At 47.7% G+C, this 25,427-nt stretch overlaps 1 protein-coding gene across 2 annotated transcripts in view; it reads left to right on the forward strand.

Annotated features, from left to right (window-relative positions):
• Nucleotides 1-21,219: 21,219 nt before the first annotated feature.
• trub1 (TruB pseudouridine (psi) synthase family member 1) overlaps nucleotides 21,220-25,427 on the forward strand; it is an 82,269-nt gene continuing 78,061 nt past the window's right edge. For both annotated transcript variants that reach the window (XM_068052963.1, XM_068052964.1), the window contains exon 1: nucleotides 21,220-21,409. In XM_068052963.1, the coding sequence (XP_067909064.1) occupies nucleotides 21,277-21,409 (133 nt within the window). In that variant the 5' untranslated portion in view covers nucleotides 21,220-21,276. The remainder of the gene's footprint in view (nucleotides 21,410-25,427) is intronic.

The following is a 25,427-nucleotide window of genomic DNA, read 5'->3' on the forward strand; positions in this document are numbered from 1 at the left end:
ACAAAGAACAAAGAAAATTACAGCACAGGAACAGGCCCTTCGGCCCTCCAAGCCTGCGCCGATCCAGATCCTCTATCTAAACATGTCGCCTATTTTCTAAGGGTCTGTATCTCTTTGCTTCCTGCCCATTCATGTATCTGCCTAGATACATCTTAAAAGACACTATCGTGCCCGCGTCTACCACCTCCGCTGGCAACGCGTTCCAGGCACCCACCACCCTCTGCGTAAAGAACGTTCCACGCATATCCCCCCTAAACTTTTCCCCTCTCACTTTGAACTCGTGACCCCTAGTAATTGAATCCCCCACTCTGGGGAAAAAGCTTCTTGCTATCCACCCTGTCTATACCTCTCATGATTTTGTACACCTCAATCAGGTCCCCCCTCAACCTCCGTCCTTCTAATGAAAATAATCCTAATCCACTCAACCTCTCTTCATAGCTAACACCCTCCATACCAGGCAACATCCTGGTGAACCTCCTCTGCACCCTCTCCAAAGCATCTACATCCTTTTGGTAATGTGGCGACCAGAACTGCACGCAGTATTCCAAATGTGGCCGAACCAAAGTCTTATACAACTGTAACATGACCTGCCAACTCTTGTACTCAATACCCCGTCCGATGAAGGAAAGCATGCCGTATGCCTTCTTGACCACTCTATTGACCTGCATTGCCACCTTCAGGGAACAATGGACCTGAACACCCAAATTTCTCTGGACATCAATTTTCCCCAGGACTTTTCCATTTACTGTATAGTTCACTCTTGAATTGGATCTTCCAAAATGCATCACCTCGCATTTGCCCTGATTGAACTCCATCTGCCATTTCTCTGCCCAACTCTCCAGTCTATCTATATTCTGCTGTATTCTCTGACAGTCCCCTTCACTATCTGCTACTCCACCAATCTTAGTGTCGTCTGCAAACTTGCTAATCAGACCACCTATACTTTCCTCCAAATCATTTATGTATATCACAAACAACAGTGGTCCCAGCACAGATCCCTGTGGAACACCACTGGTCACACGTCTCCATTTTGAGAAACTCCCTTCCACTACTACTCTCTGTCTCCTGTTGCCGAGCCAGTTCTTTATCCATCTAGCTAGTTACACCCTGGACCCCATGCGACTTCACTTTCTCCATCAGCCTACCATGAGGAATCTTATCAAACGCCTTACTGAAGTCCATGTATATGACATCTACAGCCCTTCCCTCATCAATCAACTTTGTCACTTCCTCAAAGAACTCTATTAAGACATGACCTTCCCTGCACAAAACCATGTTGCCCATCACTGATAAGCCCATTTTCTTCCAAATGGGAATAGATCCTATCCCTCAGTATCTTCTCCAGCAGCTTCCCTACCACTGACGTCAGGCTCACTGGTCTATAATTACCTGGATTATCCCTGCTACCCTTCTTAAACAAGGGGACAACATTAGCAATTCTCCAGTCCTCCGGGACCACACCCGTGTTTAAGGATGCTGCAAAGATATCTGTTAAGGCCCCAGCTATTTCCTCTCTCGCTTCCCTCAGTAACCTGGGATAGATCCCATCCGGACCTTGGGACTTGTCCACCTTAATGCCTTTTAGAATACCCAACACTTCCTCCCTCCTTATGCCCACTTGACCGAGAGTAATCAAACATCTGTCCCTAACCTCAACATCCGTCATGTCCCTCTCCTCGGTGAATACCGATGCAAAGTATTCGTTTAAAATCCCACCCATTTTCTCTGACTCCACGCATAACTTTCCTCCTTTGTCCTTGAGTGGGCCAATCCTTTCTCTAGTTACCCTCTTGCTCCTTATATATGAATAAAAGGCTTTGGGATTTTCCTTAACCCTGTATGCTAAAGATATTTCATGACCTCTTTTAGCCCTCTTAATTCCTCGTTTCAGATTGGTCCTGCATTCCCGATATTCTTTCAAAGCTTCGTCTTTCTTCAGCCGCCTAAACCTTATGTATGCTTCCTTTTTCCTCTTAGCTAGTCTCACAATTTCACCTGTCATCCATGGTTCCCTAATCTTGTCATTTCTATCCCTCATTTTCACAGGAACATGTCTCTCCTGCACGCTAATCAACCTCTCTTTAAAAGCCTCCCACATATCAAATGTGGATTTACCTTCAAACAGCTGCTCCCAATCTACATTCCCCAGCTCCTGCCGAATTTTGGTACAGTTGGCCTTCCCCCAATTTAGCACTCTTCCTTTAGGACCACTCTCGTCTTTGTCCATGAGTATTCTAAAACTTACGGAATTGTGATCACTATTCCCAAAGTAGTCCCCTACTGAAACTTCAACCACCTGGCCGGGCTCATTCCCCAACACCAGGTCCAGTATGGCCCCTTCCCGAGTTGGACTATTTACATCCTGCTCTAGAAAACCCTCCTGGATGCTCCTGACAAATTCTGCTCCATCTAGACCTCTAACACGAAGTGAATCCCAGTCCATGTTGGGAAAATTAAAATCTCCTATCACCACCACCCTGTTGCTCCTACATCTTTCCATAATCTGTTTACATATTTGTACCTCTATCTCACGCTCGCTGTTGGGAGGCCTGTAGTACAGCCCCAACATTGTTACCGCACCCTTCCTATTTCTGAGTTCTGCCCATATTGCCTCACTGCTCGAGTCCTCCATAGTGCCCTCCTTCAGCACAGCTGTGATATCCTCTTTGACCAGTAATGCAACTCGTCCACCCCTTTTACCTCCCTCTCTATCCCGCCTGCAGCAACAAGCCCAGAGAACCATGGATGTCCAGAAACATTCAGGGTACGATGAGAAGGAAAAGAGAGGCTTTTAGCAAATACAAGGAGAGCAAATCAATGGAAGCATTAGTGAAGTACAGAAAGTGTAGGATGGAGCTTAAGAAAGCAATTAGGAGAGCAAAGAGGGGATATGAGAAAGCTCTGGCTGGTAAAAGTAGGGAAAATCCCAAGATATTCTATAAGTACATCAATGGGAAGAGGATAACCAGGGAAAGAGTAGGACCCATAAGGGACCAAGGGGGAAATCTGTGGGTGGAGCCAGAGGACGTTGGTAGGGTGTTGAATGAATACTTCACATCTGTCTTCACCCAAGAGAATGAGGATGTAGATATGGAATTGAGAGAGAGAGACTGTGAGGTTCTTGAGCAAATTGTCATAGGGAGTGACAAGGTATTGGAGGTTTTGGAAGGCTTAAAAGTGGATAAATCTCCAGGTCCGGACGATTTGTGTCCCAGGATGCTGTGGGAGGCGAGGGTGGAGATTGCAGGGGCTCTGACCCTAATTTTTAATTCCTCTCTGGCCATGGGGGAGGTGCCAGAGGACTGGAGAACAGCTAATGTGGTCCCACTATTTAAGAAAGGTTGTAGAGATAAGCCAGGGAACTACAGACCAGTGAGTCTCACGTCAGTGGTAGGGAGAAAATTCTGAAGGAGAGAATCTATCACCACTTGGAGAGGCAAAATTTGATTAGGAATAGTCAGCATAGCTCTGTCAGAGGGAGGTCATGCTGAACAAATTTGATTGAATTTTTTGAGCATGTGACCAGGTGTGTAGATGAAGGTGGTGCAGTTGATGTAGTTTACATGGATTTCAGCAAAGCCTTTCACAAGGTCCCACATGGGAGACTTATCAAGAAAGCAAATGCACATGGGATACAAGGTAACTTGATAAGGTGGATTCAAAATTGGCTTAGTTGTAGGAGGCAGAGAGTGATGACAGACGGCTGTTTTAGTGACTGGAAGCCAGTGTCCAGTGGCGTACCACAGGGATCTGTGCTGGGTCCCCTATTGTTTGTCATTTATATAAACGACATAGATGACTATGTGGGGGTAGGATCAGTAAGTTTGCGGATGACACAAGTTTGGCCGAGTGGTTAACAGTGAGGTGGAGTGTCTTAGATTTCAGGAAGATATAGACGGAATGGTCAAATGGGCAGAAAAGTGGCAGATGGAATTTAATGCTGAAAAGTGTGAGGTGATACACTTTGGAAGGAGTAATGTGACACGGAAGTATTCAATGAATGGCCTGACACTGGGAAGTTCCGAGGAACAAAGGGACCTTGGCGTGTTTGTCCATAGATCTCTGAAGGCAGAAGGGCAGGTTAATAGGGTGGTGAAAAAGGCATATGGGACACTTGCCTTTATCAATCAAGGCATAGATTACAAAAGCAGGGAGGTCATGTTGGAGTTGTACAGAACTTTGGTAAGGCCACAGCTGGAGTACTGTGTGCAATTCTGGTCGCCACATTATAGGAAGGATGTGATTGCATTGGAGAGGGTGCAGAGGCGATTCACCAGGATGTTGCCTGGGATGGAACATTTAGGCTATGAAGAGAGGTTGGATAGGCTTGGGTTGTTTTCACTGGAGCAGAGAAGACTGAGGGGTGACCTGATCGAGATGTACAAGATTTTGAGGGGCATGGACAGGGTGGATAGGGAGCAGCTGTTCCCCTTAGTTGAAGGGTCAGTTACGAGGGGTCACAAGTTTAAGGTGAGGGGCGGGAGGTTTAAGGGGGATTTGAGGAAGAACTTTTTTACCCAGAGGGTGGTGACGGTCTGGAATGCCCTGCCTGGGAGGGTGGTAGAGGCAGGTTGCCTCACCTCCTTTAAAAAGTACCTGGATGAGCACTTGGCACGTCATAACATTCAAGGCTATGGGCCAAGTGCTGGCAAACTGGATGAGGTAGACAGGTCAGGTGTTTTAATGTATCGGTGCAGACTCGATGGGCCAAAGGGCCTCTTCTGCACTGTATTATTCTGTGATTCTGTGAAAATGATAAAGGGCAATATTGAACTTTGATAAAGGTACAGCACTTATAGGGAGATAAAGGGAAGAAAAGGAGGATTGAAATGTTCAAATTCCACTTAAAGCATTCTGAAAGGAAGTGCATTTTCAGCAGGATAAACTAATTGTCCCCTGAGACAGGACAGATTTAGTAATAACAAGCAAAACTTGCTCTCAACATTGTCAGGTGATCTCAAGTAACAGACAGCTCTGGGACTCAATCCCTCAACTATCTGGATGGGAAGCATTAACTTTAATGGCTTTCTTCCTGGGCACTGTGTTTTCTAGGCTAAGTCCAAATTGATTTTAAAAAAGTAGCAAATGAAAGTTGCCAGTGGGTGCCTTAGCATGATGATAATTGACTAATGTCTCATATCTGTTAAAAAACCTTCTCAGCAGAATTCTCGAAATTGAGCAACTAACCAATCTCTCCACAGTGACTGATTTTTCACTTTGAAGCTTGTGGGCGAACATCACACAGACTAGCTGACAGATTAAGCGCCTGTTCAAAATAGAGGAAGGGAATTTTTAAAAGGGAATGATTTTCTGGTTGTGGCTGGCGTTTCTGATAGCAGTGAAATCATGTACAGCACGCAGTGCCGTAGGACTATCCCAAACAATTTATAAAATCATTGCCAGCCCTTGTCAAAAATTTCCTCAATATAAAAGTTACTAATCTTTGCCTGTCAAGCTATCGTCTGTGAATCCAAGGGATCGAAAATGCTTGGGCTTGCTCTCTCATGCTCGATGCTGACCGCCAGCACTTGGCCCTGCTCAAGTATCCAGGGTCAGTGGCAGGTCAGTGCATATAAATAGGCAATGGGTTTCCACACCATCCAGCACATCTTGGGTACCTGCCTTCCAAAGGTTACTGCAGATTGGGTCCTTACTGCCTGGAGGAAGTGTTGGGGGTGGGCAGGGGTTTGTGAGGGGGACAGATGTTGCTAATGTCCAACTTCTAAGGGTAACAGGTACCTTAACTCATTCAAGGTTAGGGCTGGAAAATTCCATGCAAGGGGTTATGATGTCACTTTTGCATGACTTAAAGGTTTGCCTCCTAGACAACAAACAACTGCAATGTCCTACAGTTACTTGGTACAACTAACATAAAACTAATATGAAACTCCAAGCAATAAGTCAAAAAAGCTATCGTTCCTGATAGATTTGTAGGGAGGGGGATGAATTGCTGGAGCAATACTTGCCTGCCCTAGAAAAAAAGACGAGAAGTAACGTTTGGTAGGACTTTAGGAGGTTCTCAGGAAATACCCAGTCAGGGTAACAAATTGTTGGTCTGTGTTAAGGGCTAGCAATTTGTTAATTCTTTAGGTGGAAACTAATATTATTAGCTACCAGTAATGCAGATTTGCAAGAAATAAACTTGAGGTCGCATGCAGGAAGTTGTTCAAAGGGAAAACAATTTTTTTCTGCCAAAATGAATGTAAGTTCAAATTTCAGAGAAGTCTTCTTAAACCAGGATGCCAACAGGTGATTCCCTAAAAGGGCAAAACTATGGGTTCTTGAACTGAAATGACCACACCATGAATCTGACTCTGAACACATCCGAACTTGGCATAATGGGCCAGATTTTTCTCTCAGCAAAGAACAAATAGCATAAGCTTTTGATGACAGTTGAACTCGCCCACAGACTTTCGAAGGAACTTTGCATGGAACGTCTTGTAAATTCGAGATCCAAAAGAGACAGGTCCCCTACAGGAGATCAGGGACCTGTGTGAACAGATAACTCTGTATCTCCTTAACCAATCAAATTGAAGAATCATAAATGAGCAGCATAAAGTCTAAACCAGGAAGTGTAAGTTAGAATATTTAACAACAACTTATATTTACATAGCACCTTTAATGCAATAAAATATCCCAAAATGCTTCACAGGAGCATTGTAGAACAAAATATGACCTCGAGCCACATGAGGCGATATTAGGTCAGATGACCAAAAGGTTGGTCAAAGAAGTAGATGTTAAGGAGTGTATTAAAGGAGAAAAGGGAGGTATAGAAAGGGTAAACCTGGCAGGGGAGAAACGTGCTGAGGTCCTATCTGTCCCCGGTGTTGCGAAGGATGCGCCTGATCACATTGCCGCGGAACGCTCCATGCAGTTGGACCGTGCCGTACCACCTATCCTTCGTGGAGCAGTTTCTGTGGGAAAACACCTTTGACTACTGATCCATCAGGCAGTGGTCTGCACGGAATGTCCTCAAGGCCCTATGGGAAAAGGAGACGGTGGATCCTGTCGGATGGTTCCCCAAGCAGACTGCCAAAGTCATTTGGCGGAATGCCTCATCACCAGAACTTTCAAACAAGCACCAAGATGTAGCTTGGCTGGTGGTGAGAAGAGCCCTCCCTGTCAGATCCTTCCTGCACGCCCGAAGTCTCACCCCCTCCGCGCAATGCCCCCGCAGTGGCTGTGGTGGGGAAGAGACGGTTGCTCACCTCCTCCTGGAATGTGTCTTTGCAAAGCAGGTGTGGAAAGAGAAGCAGTAGTTTTTGTCGAGGTTCATCCAAAGCAGCTCTGTAACACAGGAGTCTGTGCTCTACGGGCTGTGCCCAGGGACGCACACCGAGACAAACATCAACTGCTGCTGGAGGACTATCAATTTGGTGAAAGACGCCCTTTGGTCTGCCCGAAACTTGCTGGTCTTCCAGCACAAAGAGTTGTCCACGACTGAATGTTGCAGACTGGCACATTCCGAGGTCCAGGACTATATGCTGAGGGACGCACTAAAGCTTGGGGCAGCCGCAGCAAAGGCTCAATGGGGAAAGACGACTGTGTAAGGTCCCCCCACCAAGCTGAACTGAGGGGCTGGATCCATGGGAAACCCCTCGAACTGTGTCGGTAAAATTTTGTGTGCTGTAAAATGTAAAAATGTATATGGCATGACAAATGAAATGGAAGGGTTGTGAGGCAACTCAGGATTGTATAGAAGGGAACTGATCACCTTTGCACTGTTTGTAATTTTTGACTTGGTGCTGTTTGAAACTGGTAATGTATTTTTTTACAGATTTTTATGAATAAAGTATATTTTGGAAATAAAAACAAAAGGGGAGAAACCTTTTATGCTGGGCTGTATGACGCGAAGCCCACAGACAGCAGAGCCTCCCAGTCCTTCCTGTCATCTATCACAGAGGTCTTAGATGACAGCACAAGGGAGAGACTGGACAAGCCGCTAACTCTAGACGAGCTGACAAAGGCCGTCGAGTCCTTCCAGACGAGTAAAACCCCCGGAATCGACGGCTTACCGGTCGAGTTGTACTCGGTCCTGTGGGACTGGGTCGGCCCGGACCTGCTGGAAGTATACGAGAGTATGCTCCTGGCCGGCAGCATGTCAGAATCCATGAGGAAAGGCATCATCACCCTCATCTACAAGCGGAAGGGGAAGAGGGCAGAAATCAGAAATTGGCGGCCCATCTCACTGCTTAATGTTGACTACAAGATTCTGTGTAAAGTCATAGCCAGTCGAGTCAAGTCTGCTCTGGAGTCGGTGATCCACCCTGATCAGACCTGTACTGTCCCCGGCAGGAAGATCTCCGACAGTCTCGCGCTACTCAGGGATACGATCGCCTACGTGCGGGACAAGAGGGTGGACACTTGCCTCATCAGCCTGGAGCAGGAGGAGGCTTTTGACAGGATATCGCACACCTACATGATGGACGTGCTTTCCAAAATGGGGTTTGGGGAGGGAATCTGCAATTGGATCAAACTGCTCTACGCAAACATCAGTAGGGCAGTCTCAATAATGGGTGGGAATTGGAAAGTTTCCCGATCCAATCTGGAGTCAGGCAGGGCTGTCCTCTCTCCCCTGTCTTGTTTGTTTGCTGCATTGAACCCTTTGCTGAGCCTATTAGGAAGGATGCGAGCATAAGAGGGGTGACAATCCCAGGCAATGGAGGCACTCAGCTCAAAACCTCCCTGTACATGGATGACGTCGCCGTCTTCTGCTTGGATCCGCTGTCTGTGTGCAGACTGATGAGCATCTGCGACCAGTTCGAACTGGCCTCGGGAGCCAAAGTTAACCACGGCAGGAGCGAGGCCATGTTCTTTGGGAACTGGGCTGACCGATCCTTTGCCCCTTCGCCGTCAGGTCAGACTACCTGAAGGTGCTGGAGATATGGTTTGGAAGGGTCGGGGCGTGCACCAAAACCTGGGAGGAGCGAGTAGCCAAGGTACAACACAAGCTGAGAATGTGGGGGTAGTGATCTCTCTCCATTGTGGCAAGAACCTGGTCATCAGGTGCGAGGCACTCACGCTGTTGCTGTACGTGGCGCAGGTCTGGCCCATACCCCACTCCTGCGCTGTGGCGGTCACCTGAGCCATTTTCCGCTTTATCTGGGGATCAAAAATGGACCGGGTCTGGAGGGACACTATGTTCAAACCTCTGGACAAGGGCGGGAAAAACGTACCCAACGTGGCCCTCATTCTGATGACCACCTTAGTGTGCAGCTGCATCAAGCTGTGTGTAGACCTCCTGTACGCAAACTCCAAGTGTCACTACGTGCCGAGTTTCTATCTGTCCCTGATGTTGCGAAGGATGGGCCTGGTCACATTGCCGCGGAACGCTCCATCCAGTTGGACCGTGCCGTCCCACCTATCCTTCATGAAGTAGTTTCTGCGGGAAAACACCTTTGACCACCGATCCATCAGGCAGTGGTCTGCACGGAATGTCCTCAAGGCCCTATGGGAAAAGGAGACGGTGGATCCTGTCGGATGGTTCCCCGAGCAGACCGCCAAAGTCATTTGGCGGAATGCCTCATCACCAGAACTTTCAAACAAGCACCAAGATGTAGCTTGGCTGGTGGTGAGAAGGGCCCTCCCAGTCAGATCCTTCCTGCACGCCCGAAGTCTCACCCCCTCCGCACAATGCCCCCGCGGTGGCTGTGGTGGGGAAGAGACAGTTGCCCACCTCCTTCTGGAATGTGTCTTTGCAAAGCAGGTGTGGAAAGAGATGCAGTGATTTTTGTCGAGGTTCATCCCAAGCAGCTCGGTAACACAGGAATCTGTGCTCTACAGGCTGTTCCCAGGGACGTACACCGAGACAAACATCAGCTGCTGCTGGAGGACTATCAATTCGGTGAAAGACGCCCTTTGGTCTGCCCGAAACTTGCTGGTCTTCCAGCGCAAAGAGTTGTCCACGACCGAATGTTGCAGACTGGCACATTCCAAGGTCCAGGACTACGTGCTGAGGGACGCACTAAAGCTTGGGGCAGCCGCAGCAAAGGCTCAATGGGGAAAGACGTCTGTGTAAGGTCCCCCCACCAAGCTGAACTAAGGGGCTGGATCCATGGAAAACCCCTCGAACTGTATTGGCAAATTTTTCGTTTGCTGCAAAATATAAAAATGAATCTGGCACGACAAATGAAATGGAAGGGTTGTGAGGCAACTCATGATTGTATTGAAGGAAACTGATCTCCCTTGCAATGTTTGTAATTTTTGACTTGGTGCTGTTTGAAACTGTTTGGTAATGTATTTTTTACAATTTTTATGAATAAAGTATATTTTGGAAATAAAAAAAAGGGGAGAAACCATGATCAGTGGCTTTTGATCCTGGGTATGCTTTGAGTAAAATGTCTATAACCAATCTTCGAGCTTCAGGCCAGGGAGTGTGTTACTCCGTTCGGGTGATGGTGAAGGATAAGGAAGGAGATGCACCAGTTGATCGCACCTTCTTCAAGAAAATCCTCATCGATTGCTGTGGATTCCAAGCTACGGACATCTTCTGCCTGCAGGACTTCCCCAGCAGTGGATTTTTCGAAGTGACGTTTAAGAATGTGGTGGGATGCATCAAGTTCCTGAAGGTGTTCAAGGGGAAAGAGAACCTGGCGCCACTGTCAAGCCTCAAAGCGGAGCCACTCTTCACGCTTCTGGCACAACGTGACCGGGTGGTGGCAATTCACCTCTACAACCCTCATGTTCCTGTGGTGGATGTACTCACCTTTCTCGCCAGGTACGTCGAGGTGGCCGACAGCACTGATGTCAATGATCCATTTGGGATTTGGACCAGCAAGCGGCAGGTCAAGGTGACCTTGAAGGTCGATGCCAATGGAGCCATCATCCACCCTCCCTCCAGCTTCGCTATCGGGGAAGTTGAGGCTTCTTGGTCTACGCTGGGCAGCCCAGAGTTTGTCGCACCTGTGGCAAATCTGGTCACATGGCAGCTAACTGCAGCACGGATGTCTGCAAGAACTGCAAGAAGGAAGGCCATCAGACCAAGGACTGTAAGCAGAGTAAGTGTTGTAACTTGTACGGTGAGGCAGGGAACCTCTACAAAACCAGCCCCAAACGCTGCCTCAGTTATGCTCAGGCGGCAAAGTCCAAGAAAAGGCCGGGAGAAGGAACGATGAAGGCGTCCGGTGCTGGAAAGGAGACAAGCAACCCTCTCCACAGCGAGGAAAGTCTACCTGAGAAGGAGAAGGGGAGGCAGCTGAAACCAGCGACCCAGCATCTACCCTGTGCCTGGAAACTACTCCTCTGTAGACAGAATCAATGGAGGAGGAAGCAGCAGATGGACAAACAGGTCAGTGGCAAGTGGTACAAAGGAAAACCACAAAGAAAAAACCTCCAAAAGCGGAACAGGCCACCACCCAAACCAGTGGACAGGCTACTGTCTGAGACAGACTACAGCAGCTCCTCCTCACCAGACGAGGTGGTGCCGGAATGACGGCACCTTCAAAAGAGGCAGCAGAACTCAAAGGAGCTGGAAGATAAAGCCCCCAATCCCCCGGGCACTAGAAGCTGTGATGGGCCCAGCCCGCCCCAAACCGCCAAACCTAGCAACATGGCTAGCGCATCCCAGCTCTGGGACAGCGAAAGCAACGACACGTCTGGCGCACTCCAGCTCTGGGAAGCAGGGAGCAGTAATGTTTTTGAGGGGAACAGCAGAGGACAGCCCAATTCTTGCTGCCTACAAGACCCCCTCGATGTCACCGCAGCGGAACAAACCCTGCATGAAAAACCAGGAGGGGTTTCTGAGCCCAACGATCATGAAACAGCTTGCGTACACTATGGGTATGCAGGAACATACTGAAGGAGTGGGATTAGCAAGGACAAATGGTATGGGAGAACATTAAGAGGTTCTTTATCTTCAAAGGTGTTCAGAGGGCGAGAGAGAGACAGAGAGAAATGTCCCGACTCCAGAAAAGTATGCAAAATCTGCTTCGGCTGCAGTCGATGGGGGTCGAGGTCAAGGAGGTCCTCCATGAGGTGAAGAGCCAGCAGGCCTCGCTCTTTGCCACAGAGGCCTCCAAGATCATCTTCCGGTCCAGAGTCCGCTCCATTGAGCGGGATAAGGCGTGCTCGCATTACTTCTTCCAAAAGGTACACAGAGAGAGCTCTGTGATCAGAAGCCTGAAGGAAGAGGATGGCTCAGTAACGTCTTTGCAGTCCGACATACTAAGGATCAGCAAATCCTTTTATGCTGGGCTGTATGACGTGAAGCCCACAGACAGCAGAGCCTCCCAGTTCTTCCTGTCATCTATCACAGAGGTCTTAGATGACAGCATGAAGGAGAGATTGGACAAGCCGTTAACCCTGGACGAGCTGACAAAGGCCGTCAAGTCCTTTGAGACGAGTAAAACTCCCGGAAGCAATGGCTTACCGGCTGAGTTGTATTCGGCCCTGTGGGACTGGGTCGGCCTGGACCTGCTGGAAGTATACGAGAGTATGCTCCTGGCTGGCAGCATGGCAGAATCCATGAGGAAAGGCATCATCACCCTCATCTACAAGCGGAAGTGGGAGAGGGCAGAAATTGGCGGCCATCTCACTGCTTAATGTTGACAAGATTCTGTCCAAAGTCACAGCCAGTCGAGTCAAGTCTGCTCTGGAGTTGGTGATTCACCCTGACCAGACCTGTACTGTACCCGGCAGGAAGATCTCTGATCGTCTCACGCTACTCAGGGATACGACCGCCTATGTACGGGACAGGAGGGTGGACACCTGCCTCATCAGCCTGGACCAAGAGAAGGCTTTTGACAGGATATCACACACCTACATGATGGACGTGCTCTCCAAAATGGGGTTTGGATAGGGAATCTGCAATTGGATCAAACTGCTCTACACGAACATTAGTAGCACAGTCTCAATCAATAGGTGGGAATCAAAGTTTCCCGATCCAATCTGGAGTCAGACAGAGCTGTCCTCTCTCCCCTGTCTTGTTTGTTTGCTGAGTCTATTAGGAAGGATGCGAGCATTAAAGGGGTGACAATCCCAGGCAGCGGAGGCACCCAGGTTAAAACCTCCCTATACATGGATGATGTCGCCGTCTTTTGCTCGGATCCGCTGTCCGTTCGCAGACTGATGAACATCTGCGACCAGTTCGAACTGGCCTCGGGAGCCAAAGTTAACCATGGCAAGAGCGAGGCCATGTTCTTTGGGAACTGGGCTGACCGGTCCTTTGTCCCTTTCACCGTCAGGTCAGACATGGTTTGGAGGGGCCGGGGCATGCACCAAAACCTGGAAGGAGCGAGTAGCCAGGATACACCATAAGCTGAGCATGTGGGAACAGCGATCTCTTTCCATTGTGATTAAGAACCTGGTCATCAGATGCGAGGCACTCACGTTGTTGCTGTACGTGGCGCAGGTCTGGTCCATACCCCACTCCTGCGCCCTGGCGGTCACCCGAGCCATTTTCTGCTTCATATGGGAATCCAAAATGGACCGGGTCTGGAGGGACACGATGTTCAAACCCCTTGATAAGGACGGGCAAAATGTATCCAACACCACCCTCATCCCGATGACCACCTTCGTGTGCGGCTGCATCAAGCTGTGCGTAGAGCCCCAGTACGCAAACTCCAAGTGTCACTGTGCTGAGTTCTATCTGTTCCCAGTGTTGCGAAGGATGGGCCTGGTCACATTATCGCGGAACGCTCCATCCAGTTGGTCCGTGCCGTGCCACCTACCCTTCGTGGAAAACTTTCTACGGAAAAACACCTTTGACCACCAATCCATCAGGCAGTGGTCTGCACGGAATGTCCTCAAGGCCCTATGGGAAAAGGAGATGGTGGATCCGTTCGGATGGTTTCCCGAGCAGACTGCCAAAGTCATTTGGCGGAATGCCTCATCACCAGAACTTTCAAACAATCACCAACATATAGCTAGGCTGGTGGTGAGACGAGCCCTCCCTGTCAGATCCTTCCTGCACGCCCGGAGTCTCATACCCTCTGCACAATGCCCTAGAGGTGGCTGTGGTGGGGAAGAGACGGTTGCCCACCTGTTTCTGGAATGTGTCTTTGCAAAGCAGGTGTGGAGATGCAGTGGTTTTTGTCGAGGTTCATCCCAAGCAGCTCTGTAACACAGGAGTCTGTGCTCTACGGGTTGTTCCCAGGGACGCACACCGAGATAAACATCAACTACTGCTGGAGGACTATCAATTTGGTGAAAGACGCCCTTTGGTCTGCCCGAAACTTGCTGGCATTGCAACGCAAAGAGTTGTCCACAACCGAATGTTGCAGACTGGCACATTCCAAGGTCCAGGACTACGTGCTGAGGGACGCACTAAAGCTTGGGGCAGCCATGGCAAAGGTTCAATGGGGAAAGACCACTGTGTAAGGTCCCCCCACCAAGGTGAACTGAGGGGTTGGATCCATGGAAAACCCCTGGGGCTGTATCCAGAAAATATTTGTTTGCTGCAAAATGTACATGGCATGTAACATGAAATGGAAGGGTTATGAGGCAACTCATTTCTGTATTGAAGGAAACTGATCTCCTTTGCACTCTTTGTATTGTTGACTTTGTGCTGTTTTGAACTGTTTTGTAAGGTTTTTTTTTACAGATTTTTATGAATAAAGTATATTTTGGAAACAAAAAAAATCCAGAGCTCAGGGCCTAGGCAATGGAATGGCCACCAACCGTGGAGTGATTAAAATCGGGGAGGCTCGAATTAGAGAAGTGAAGATATCTCCTGGGAGGGGAATGGGTGTTGTGGGGCTGGAGGAGATTACAGAGATGAGGAGGAGTGAGGCCATGGAAGGAATTGAAAATAAGGATGAGAATTTTAAAATCAAGAGGTTGCTTGAGTGGGGGCCAATGTAAGTCAGCAAGTCCAGGGGTGATAGGGGAATGGAACTTGGTGCAAGTTAAGCCATGGGTAACAGAGTTTTCAATCACCTCAAGTTTACAGAGAGTAGAATGTGGGAGACCAGCCAGAAGTGCATTGGAATAATCAAGTCTAGAGGTAACAAAGGCATGAATGATGGGTTCAGCAGCAGAGAGACGGGGTGAAGTCAGACAAAGTTACGGAGATGGAAATAGGCAGTCTTCGTGGTGCCGTGAATATGTGGTCAGAAGCTCATCTCGGGGTCAAATGTGTCAACAAGGTTGTGAACAAACTGCTGACTGGGAAAGGGATGGAATGGGTAGCTAGGGAACGGAGTTTTCAGCGGGGACCGAAAACAATGGCTTCAGTCATTCCAATATTTAATTGGAGGAAATTTCTGTTCATCCAGTACTGATGTCGGATAAGCAGTCTGACAAGGTCCCACATGGCAGACTGGTCAGTAGATGAAAGCCCGTAGGATACAGGGGAATGTGGCAGGTTGGATCCAGAATCTGCTCAGGCCAGGAAACAAAGGGTAGTAGTCGACAGATGGCCTTGTGAATGGAAAGCTGTTTCCAGTGGCGTTCCACAGGCTCAGCGTTGGGTCCCTTGCTGTTTGTGGTGTATATTTACAAAGTGACTCCTGACAACGCAGCTGCCCGCTGACGTCTTCAGAGTGCTCTAAGGTGTGCACATGCGCAAACGGTCTCCTGCGCTCCAAGATGCTGCGCATGTGCAGCCTAAGACTTGCCTTGCCAGGACCAACTGGCGCATGCACAGAAAAACGCTCTCCCTGCTCCAGACCACTCGCTTCCTGCTTTCCCCCCCACCCCCACCTGCTCACCGGCGGCTCGCTCCAGAGAGTGGGAGAGGTAGAAGGACGGGAAGCGGGGAGTGAGAGGCCGGAGAGCTGGCGTTGGTGGGGGGGGGGGGGGGGGGAAAGCAGGGAGTGAGCGGCCAGAGAGTGGGAGAGCACTGAAACCTCACAGAATTACGGAGGGTGTGCAGCACTGTGTTGTCCTTCTGATGAGACTTTAAACAGCACAATGTTCTCCCAGTATCAAACATGTCCATTGTGTGCTGCCATGGGTTGAAGTTGTTTTTCTATGATAAATTGAGCAGCGCCATCATTAATCCTGGCAGCTGCCTGAACGTCGCAGACGTTTCAGTCAAGGAGGCTGCATTTGCGCACGTGCTAGTACAACACCACCTAGTGGTTGTGTTGTCAGCAAACGCAGCCATATGTTAATGATTTGGACTTAAATGTGGGAGGCATGATTGGGAAATTTGCAGATGACTGAAAAATTGGCCGTGTAGTTGATAGTGAAGAGGATAGCCATAGACTCCAGAAAGATATCAACGGTTTGGTTGAGTGGACGGAGAAGTGGCAAATGGAATTCAATCCAGATAAGTGTGAGGTAACGCATTTGGGGAGGGCAAATAAAGCGAGGGAATACACAATAAATGGGAGGATACTGAGAGGGGTAGAAGAAGTGAGAGACCTTGGAGTGCATGTCCACAGGTCCCTGAAGGTGGCAAAACAGGTGAACAACGTGGTGAAGAAGGCATACGGAATGCTTTCCTTTATTGGCCGAGGTATAGAATTCAAAAGCAGGGATGTAATGCTGGAACTGTATAAAGTACTGGTAAGACTTCAGTTGGAGTATTGTGTACAGTTCTGGTCACCACATTACAGAAAGGACATAATTGCTCTGGAGACTGTACAGAGGAGATTTACAAGAATGTTGCCAGGGCTCGAAGATTGCAGCTATGAGGAAAGATTGGATAGGCGAGGGTTGTTTTCCTTAGAAGAGAGGAGGCTGAGGGGTGACTTAATAGAGGTGTACAAAATTATGAGGGGCCGAGACAGAGTAGACAGAAAGGATCGGTTTCCCCTAGTGGAGAGGTCAATTACCAGGGGGTACAGATTTAAGATGATTGGTAGAAGGATTAGAGGGGACATGAGGAAAATCTTTTTCACCCAGAGGGTGGTGTGTGTCTGGAATTCACTGCCAGGAATAGTGGTGGAGGCAGAAATCCTCAAATCATTTAAAAGGTACCTGGACATGCACCTGAAGTAACCGGCAAGGCTATGGACCAGATGCTGGAAGGTGGGATTAGATTGGGCGGCTAGTTTTTTCGGCCAGCACAGACAGACGGGGTGAATGGCCTCCTTCTGTGCTGTAATTTTTCTATGGTTTCTATGATAATTTAGCAACCGTGGAGGAGTCGAGAGAAGTGAAGGTGAGTTAGAGCTGGGTGTCATCAGCATACATGTGAAAACTAACACTGTGCATTCAGATGTTGTTGCCAAGGGGCAGCATGTCGATGAGAAATAGGGAGGGGGCCCAGGGTAGATCCTTGGGGGGCACCAGAGGTAACGGTGCAGGAGCAGGAAGAGAAACCATTGCAAGTGATACTCTAGCTGCAATTAGATATATAAGAACAGAACCAGCTGAGAGCAGTCCCACTCAGCTAGATAACAGTGGAGAGACTTGGAGGAGGATGTCGTCGTCAACCTTGTCAAAGGCAGCAGACAGGCTGAGAAGGACACGGAGGGAAAGTTTACCTATCTCACTGTCACATAGGATTTAATTTGTGACTTTGATAAGAGATATTTCAGTACTGTAGCAAGGGCAGAAACTTAATTGGAGGGATTCAAACATGGAGTTCTGGGAAAGATAGAAACTGATTTGGGAGACAACAACATGTTCAAGGACTTTAGAGAGGAAAGGGAGGTTGGAGATGGGACAGTAGTTTGCAAGGATAGTGGGGTCAAGGGTTAGTTTTTTGAGGAGGTGTGATGATTTTATTTATTTATTTTATTTAGAGATACAGCATTGAAACAGGCCCTTCGGCCCACCGAGTCTGTGCCGACCAACAACCACCCATTTATACTAACCCTACAGTAATCCCATATTCCCTACCACCTACCTACACTCGGGCCAATTTACCTATCAACCTATAAGTCTTTGGCTGTGGGAGGAAACCGGAGCACCCAGCAAAAACCCACAGTCACAGGGAGAACTTGCAAACTCCACACAGGCAGTACCGAGAATCGAATCTGGGTCCCTGGAGCTGCGAGGCTGCGGTGCTAACCACTGCGGCGCAGATTTAAAGGAGAGAGGGACAGCACCTGAAGGTATGGAACCATTAACAGTATTGGCTAACATGGAGACCAGGAGGGGAAGTTGGGTGGTCAGCGGTTTAGTGGGAATTGGATCAAGGGAGCAGGAAGTGGGTCTCGTGAATAAGATGAGCTCAGAGAGGGCATGCGGGGAGATAGGAGAGAAACTAGAGAAAGATGCGAGGCTAGGGCAGTGGGAGCATCAGAGGAAGTTTGGCCAGGTGGGCTAGTGGAAGGGAGGAACGTGGCAGAGGCAGCTGATCTGGTAGTCTCAATCTTAGTGACAAAGAAGTCCATGAGCTCCTCTGTTTTATTGTTGGAGGTGAGGGTGGAAGGGACAGGGGAGAAGGGTTTAAGAAGACAGTTTGCAGTAGAGAAGTTGGGGGTTATCTTTGCATTCCCAGATGATCCTGGAAGAGTTAGCAGTTTTAGCAGATGAAGATGCGAACATACAAATTAGGAGCAGGAGTAGGACATTTGGCCCCTCAAACCTGCTCCGCCATTTGATGAGATCATGGCTGACCTAATTGTGGCCTCAACTCTACTTTCCTGTCTACCCCCTTGACTCTTTGACTCCCTCATCAAGCAAGAATCTAAGTTCTGAAGAAGGGTCACTGACTCTGCTTCTCTCTCCACAGATGCTGCCAGACCTGCTGAGTATTTCCAGCATTTCTTGTTTTTATTTCAAATTTCCATCATCCGCAGTATTTTGCTTTTATTTAAGAATCTATCTAACTCAGCCTCAACAGGACCTGATAGTGTCTTGTCTTTATGTGGTCCAGCCAGATCCGGAGGAGGATGGCTAAACCAGTTGTTTGCCACATCCTTTCAAGCCTCGTGACAGTATTGGTAGGAATGTCCATCACACAGATCTTGTGGAGATGAAGTCCTGTCTTCAAACAGAGGATACCATCCATTGTGTTGTGTAGCACTACCATGGTGCTAAATGGGATAGACTCAGAACAGATCTAGCAGCTCACAACTGAACACCCATGAGGCCCTGTGGGCCATCAGCAACAGCAGAAATGTATTCAAGCACAATCTGTAACCTCATGGCCCGGCATATCCATCACTCTACCATTATCATCAAGCCAGGGGACGAAACCTGGTTCAATAAGGAGTGTAGGAGAGCGTGCCAGGAGCAGCACTGGGCATATCTAAAAATGAGGTGTCAACCTGGTGAAGCTACAACACAGGAGTACATGCAAGCTAAACAGTGGAAGCAGCATGTGATAGATAAAGCTAAGCGATCCAACGGATCAGATCACAGCTCCAGTTATGAATGGACAATTGAACTGGAAGAGGAGGCTCTGAGAAACATCCCCATCCTCAATGATGGTAAACACCCAGCATGTCAGTGAAAAAGACAAGGCTGAAGCATTTGCAACCATCTTCAGCCAGAAGTGTCAGGTGGATGATCCATCTCAGCCTCCTCCGAAGGTCCACCATCATAGGTGCCAGTCTTCAGACAATTTGATTCACTCCACATGATATCACGAAACGGCTAAAGGCTCTGGATACAACGCCCTGGCTGTAGTACTGAAAACTTGTTGCTCCAGAACTAGCTGCGCCCTCAGCCAGCTGTTCCAGTACAGCTACAACACAAGCATCTACCCGACAGTGTGGAAAATTGCCCAGGTATGTCCTGTCAACAAAAAGGACAAATCAAATCTGGCCAATTACCATCCCATCAGTCTACTCTCAATCATCAGCAAAGTGATGAAAGGTGTCATCGACAATACTATCAAGCAGCGCTTACTCAGCAACAACCTGCTCACCAATGCTCAGTCTGGGTTCCACCAGGACCACTCAGCTCCAGACCTTATTACAGCCTTGGTTCAAACATGGACAAAAGAGCTGTGAGTGACTGCCCTCGACATCAAGCAGCATTTGACTGAGTATGGCATCAATAAGCCCTAGCTAAATTGAAAGCAGGGAAAACTTTTCACTGGTTGGAATCATACTCAAAGGAAGACAATCATCTCAGTCCTAGGACATCGCTGCAGGAGCCCAACCATCTTTAGCTGCTTCATCAATGACCTTCCCTCCAACATAAGGTCAGAAGTGGAAATGGTTGCTGATGATTGCACGATGTTCAGTGCCATTCGCAACTCCTCAGAAAATGAAGCAGTCTATGCCTGCATGCAGCAGAAGCTGGACAACATTCAGCCTTGGGCTAATAAGTGGCAAGTAACATTCGTGCCATGCAATGACCATCTCCAACGCCGAGTGGTCTAAGGTGCCAGACTCAAGGAGTGCTCATCCTTGCCTTACTCCAGGCTGCTGAATTCTGGAATAAAAACAAAAAATGCAGGAAATACTCAGCAGGTCTGGCAGCATCTGTGGAGAGAGAAGCACAGTTAATGTTTCAGATCAGTGACCCTTCTTCAGAACATTCTGCTGAATTCTGGTCTCTCGTAAGGGTGTGGGTTCAAACCCCACTCCTGACAACAGCTTTATTAAAAAAAAAGTGAATCTAACCATCTCCTCTTGACTTTCAACATCATTACCATCGCAGAACCCCCACTATCAACATCCTGGGGGTTACCATTGATCAAAAACTTAAACTGGACTAACCATATAAATACCATGGCTACAAGAGCAGATCAGAGGCTGGGAATTCTGTGGTAACTCACCTCCTGACTCCCCAAAGCCTGTCCACCATCTAGGAGGCACAAGTTAGGAGTGTGATGAAATGCTCTCCACTTGCCTGGATGGGTGCAGCTCCAACAACACTAAAGAAGCTCGACACCATCCAGGACAAAGCAGCCCACTTGATTGGCACCCCATCTTCCAAGGCTCCTTCAACAACACCTTCCAAACCCGTGACCTCTAACACCCAGAAAGACTAAGGCAATGGGCGCATGGGTACACCACCACCTGCAAGTTCCCCTCCAAGTCACGCATCATCCTGACTTGGAAGTTGATTGCAGTTACTTCACCGTCATTGGGGCAAAACTCTTGAACTCTCTTCCGAACAGCACTCTGGTTGTACCTACACCACATGAACTGCAGCAATTCAAGATAGTAGCTCACCAACACCTTCTCAAGGACAATTAGGGATGGGCAACAAACGTTGGTCTTGCCAGCAAAGCTCGAATCCCAAGAACAAATAAAACAAAACTGAGTGTGTGGTATTGGCTCCGTGTCTGAATTCTCCAATCGCACAGCGTGGTATTGGCTCCGTATCTGAATTCTCCAATCGCAGAGCGTGGTATTGGCTCCGTGTCTGAATTCTCCAATCGCAGTCGCCGGACTACAAGTCCCAGAATGCGGTGGGACTGAGTCTCGCTGACACTGAAAGAGCGCGTTGTTGAGATGCAGGAGCTGTTTATCCTGAAGCAACATGGCGGGTAGCTCAGGTTCGGTTGCATTGGCTGAGAAACTGCAGGGTCTGAACGGGCTCTTTGCCATTCACAAAAAGAAAGGTCCTACTTCAGCAGACGTGTTAAACCTTCTGAAAACTAAGCTCTTAAAAGGTACATACGTTTTAAAGCTGTTATCTGCATTATTAAGCACCACTGCGTCAAGACTAGTACATTGAGAATAAATCGTTTTTGCCATCTACCATATATTTGGTATGAATAGCTAAAGGAACACTTCCTGAGAGTCTAGCAGGGGGTAAAATCCATTTTACGAAGGGGGAGTGGAATAAATGTGCAATTTAATTTTATTTAAGGAGTTGGCATTGAATTGGCTATTTGCATTGTTTGCCATCGCCTGATGTGTAAACAATAATTTAATGATTTCCTGCCCCTGACGGCAAAAGTTCCATTTTTTTTAAAATGGTGGTTTTGCTTTATTCGGGGTTTTTTGAATAGGTTCAGTTCATATTTGCTTGGAAAACTTTTGCAGAACTGGTGTTGGAGATTCTGCAACTTGCAGGAGAGGGCATTGTGGAGTTTCTGAACTTTTCGTTATTTTGACTTAGTAACACTGCAGGTACTTGGTTTGTAAGCTGCTGATGACTAGTAGTAAAGTCATTGTGTTGTGATACTGAGCTGTGAAAATTGGGAAGATCTTTTTTTAATTTCCAAAATATACTTTATTCATAAACTGTAAAAAAAATACATTACAAAACTGTTCCAAAAAGCACATAGTCAAACAATACAAAGAGTGCAAAAGAGATCCGTTACCTTCAATGCAGGAGTGAGTTGCCTCACAACCCTTTCATTTCATTTTACATACTATGTACATTTTACAGCAAAACAAATATTTTCTGGATACTGTTCGAGGGGTTTTCCATTGGATCCAGCACCTCAGTTCACCTTGGTGGGGGGGACCTTACCCATTGGTCTTTCCCCATTGAGCCTTTGCCGCGGCTGCCCCAAGCTTTAGTGCGTCCCTCAGCATGTAGTCCTGGACCTTGGAATGTGCCAGTCCACAACATTCGGTCGTGGACAACACTTTGCGCTGGAAGACCAGCAAGTTTCGGGCAGACCAAAGGGCGTCTTTCACCAAGTTGATAGTCCTCCAGCAGCAGCTGATGTTTATCTCTGTGTGCGTCCCTGGGAACAGCCTGGAGAGCACAGACTCCTGTGTTACAGAGCTGCTTGGGATAAACCTCGACAAAAACCACTGCATCTCTTTCCACACCTGCTTTGCAAAGATGCATTCCAGAAAGAGGTGGACAACCGTCTCTTCCCCACCACAGCCACCTCGAGGGCATTGTGCAGAGGGCAGTGCGGACGTGGTGAGATTCCGGGCGTGCAGGAAGGATCTGACAGGGCGAGCTCTTCTCACCACCAGCCAAGCTATATCTTGGTGCTTGTTTGAAAGTTCTGGTGATGAGGCATTCTGCCAAATGACTTTGGCAGTCTGCTCGGGGAACCATCCGACCGGATCCACCATCACCTTTTCCCGTAGGGCCTCGAGGACATTCAGTGCAGACCACTGCCTGATGGATTGGTGGTCAAAGGTGTTTTTCCGTAGAAACTTTTCCACGAAAGATAGGTGGTACGGCATGGTCCAACTGGATGGAGCATTCCGCGGCACTGTGACCAGGCCCATCCTTCACAGCACTGGGGACAGATAGAACCTCAGCACGTAGTGATACTTGGTGTTTGCGTATTGGGGCTCTACGCGCAGCTTGGATGCAGCCGCACACGAAGGTGGTCATCAGGATGAGGGCGACGTTGGGTACATTTTTCCCAGGTTTGACTCTGGGCTCATCTGCTTTCAGTTGAGTAGCAGGGGACAAATATTTGGCTTTAATTAGCTAAAGTTGTTGGTCTTGATCACTATAGTAACCCCTGTGAGTTAAAATCTAGGTGGCAGACAAGTGCAAGGCATTGTACATTGGAAGCATATAAAGATGTCATCCATACAATATGGAGGGTTGTAGGGCTAGATGTAAGGCTACATGGCAGACTGGTTTTTTAAAAAATCCCATGGGATTCAGGGAATTGCAGCAAGGTGGATACAAAATTGACTCAGTGGCAGGACACAAAGGATAATTGTTGACTGGTGTTTTAGCTACTGGAGGGCTGTTTCCAGTGGCGTTCCGCAGGGCTCGGTACTGGGTCCCCTACCTTCTGTGGTATATATTAACGATTTGGATGTAAATGTAGGTGGCATGGTCAAGAAGTTTGCGGACGACACAAAGATTGGCCGTGTGGTAGATAGCGAGGAGGATAGCTGTAGGCTGCAGGAAGATATTGATGGTTTGGTCAGATGGGCAGAAAAGTGGCAAATGGAATTCAACCTAGAGAAGTGTGAGCTGATGCCTTGTTTCACCTCCCCAAATGCAACGGAATACACGATTAATGGGAAAATACTGAGAAGTGCAGAGCAAGTGAGGGACCTTGGAGTGAATGTCCACAGCTCCCTGAAAGTAGCAGGACAGGTTTGTAAGCTGGTTAAGAAGGCATATGGAATCCTTTCCTTTATTAGCCGAGGTACAGAATATAAGAACAGGGAGGTTATGCTAGAACTGTATAACTCATTGGTTAGTCCACAACTTGAGTGCTGTGTGCCGTTCTGGTCACTTCATTACAGAAAAGACGTAATTGCACGAGAGGGGGCTACAGAGGAGATTTACGAGGATGTTGCCAGGACTGGAAAAATGCAGCTATGACAAGAGATCTGATAGGCTGGGGTTGTTCTCCTTGGAACAGAGAAGGCTGAGGGGAGATCTGATTGAAATGTAAAAAATTTTGAGGAGCCTGGATAGAATGGAGGTGAGGGATCTATTTACCTTAGAGAGGTCAGTGACGAGGGACCATAGATTTGAAGTGATTGGTAGAAAAATTAGAGGGGAGAAGAGGAAGACCTTTTTCACCCAGAGGGTGGAGGGGGTCTGGAACTCACTGCCTGAAAGGGTGGTTGAGGCAGAAACCCTCAACTCATTCAAAAGGAATCTGGATATGCACCTCAGTGCCGTAATCTCCAGGGACTACGGACCAAATGCTGGAAGGTGGGATTAGAATAGGTGGATCGTTTTTCGGCTGGCACTGCCATGATGGGCTAAGTGGCCTCTGTCTCTGCCTTAAAATTTCTATGATTCTAGAGATTAGAGATGTGGAGGGATGAGGCCATGGTAAGGATGAGAATTTTAAATTTGAGGCTATTTGTGCCAGCTTTGGTTCAAGGGTAGTTTTCTCCTTGATTCAGAAAGGGAAGGGCTTGCATTTATAGCCCTTATTATGGCCGTGGGACATAACATGTTTCACAGTCAACGCAGTACTTTTGGTGTAGTCAATGTGATCATATAGGAAGGCATAGCAGCCAATTTGCATTCTGCACAGTTTCTTATAAGCAATATTGTTATGACCACTTGAGACAAAGCCCCCAATCAAATGTACAATTCTGATCACGGTGGGAGCAGCGCACTGTCAATTCAGTCCTGTTGCTCCACAGGTAGCATCATATTTCTTTAAGCTGTTCCAAATAGGAAAAAAAGCAGCCAAATTGAACAATCTAGTAACCGCCGAATGAAGCGAATCAAACCAGGTATCTTTAGATATCAACAAATTAACTATTTATTTAAAAAAAACTAAAATCTTAAACACTACTAAGATAAACCAATATCTAAAGACCTTATAACTTATTTAAAAATCTAACTACCGCATTCGCATGCATATACTCGGTTTTAAATTAGCTGACTGAGAAAATAAAAAAAAAAGTCTTTGCAAATTATGTTCCTGATGAATGGTCTTCCGATATAGCACAGTCAGAGTTCACTTTCAGTCTTCCAAGGTCCAATGAAAACAGAAGGTCCTTCCAAGGATAGGGGTTCAACAGTTCGGCTGTTGCAGTATTAAACTCTTTTTTTTCCCCCCAGTGTCATAACAGATATCAATAATTTGTTGTGAAAACAACTTTTTTCTTTTTAATGGAATTAATTCAGCTTGAAGCTTTGTAGAATTTTGAGAGAGAAATAACACAGCTTTGCTTCCTTCAGTTTAAATTGTCTCAAAGTTCTGCTTCCTTCAATTGCTGGAACAGTCTCTCTTGCTCTGCAGAATAGTCTCTCTGCAAACCAGTCTCAGCCAGCCA

The sequence above is a fragment of the Heterodontus francisci genome, chromosome 20 (genome assembly GCF_036365525.1).
Source record: "Heterodontus francisci isolate sHetFra1 chromosome 20, sHetFra1.hap1, whole genome shotgun sequence".
Taxonomy (NCBI): domain Eukaryota; kingdom Metazoa; phylum Chordata; class Chondrichthyes; order Heterodontiformes; family Heterodontidae; genus Heterodontus; species Heterodontus francisci.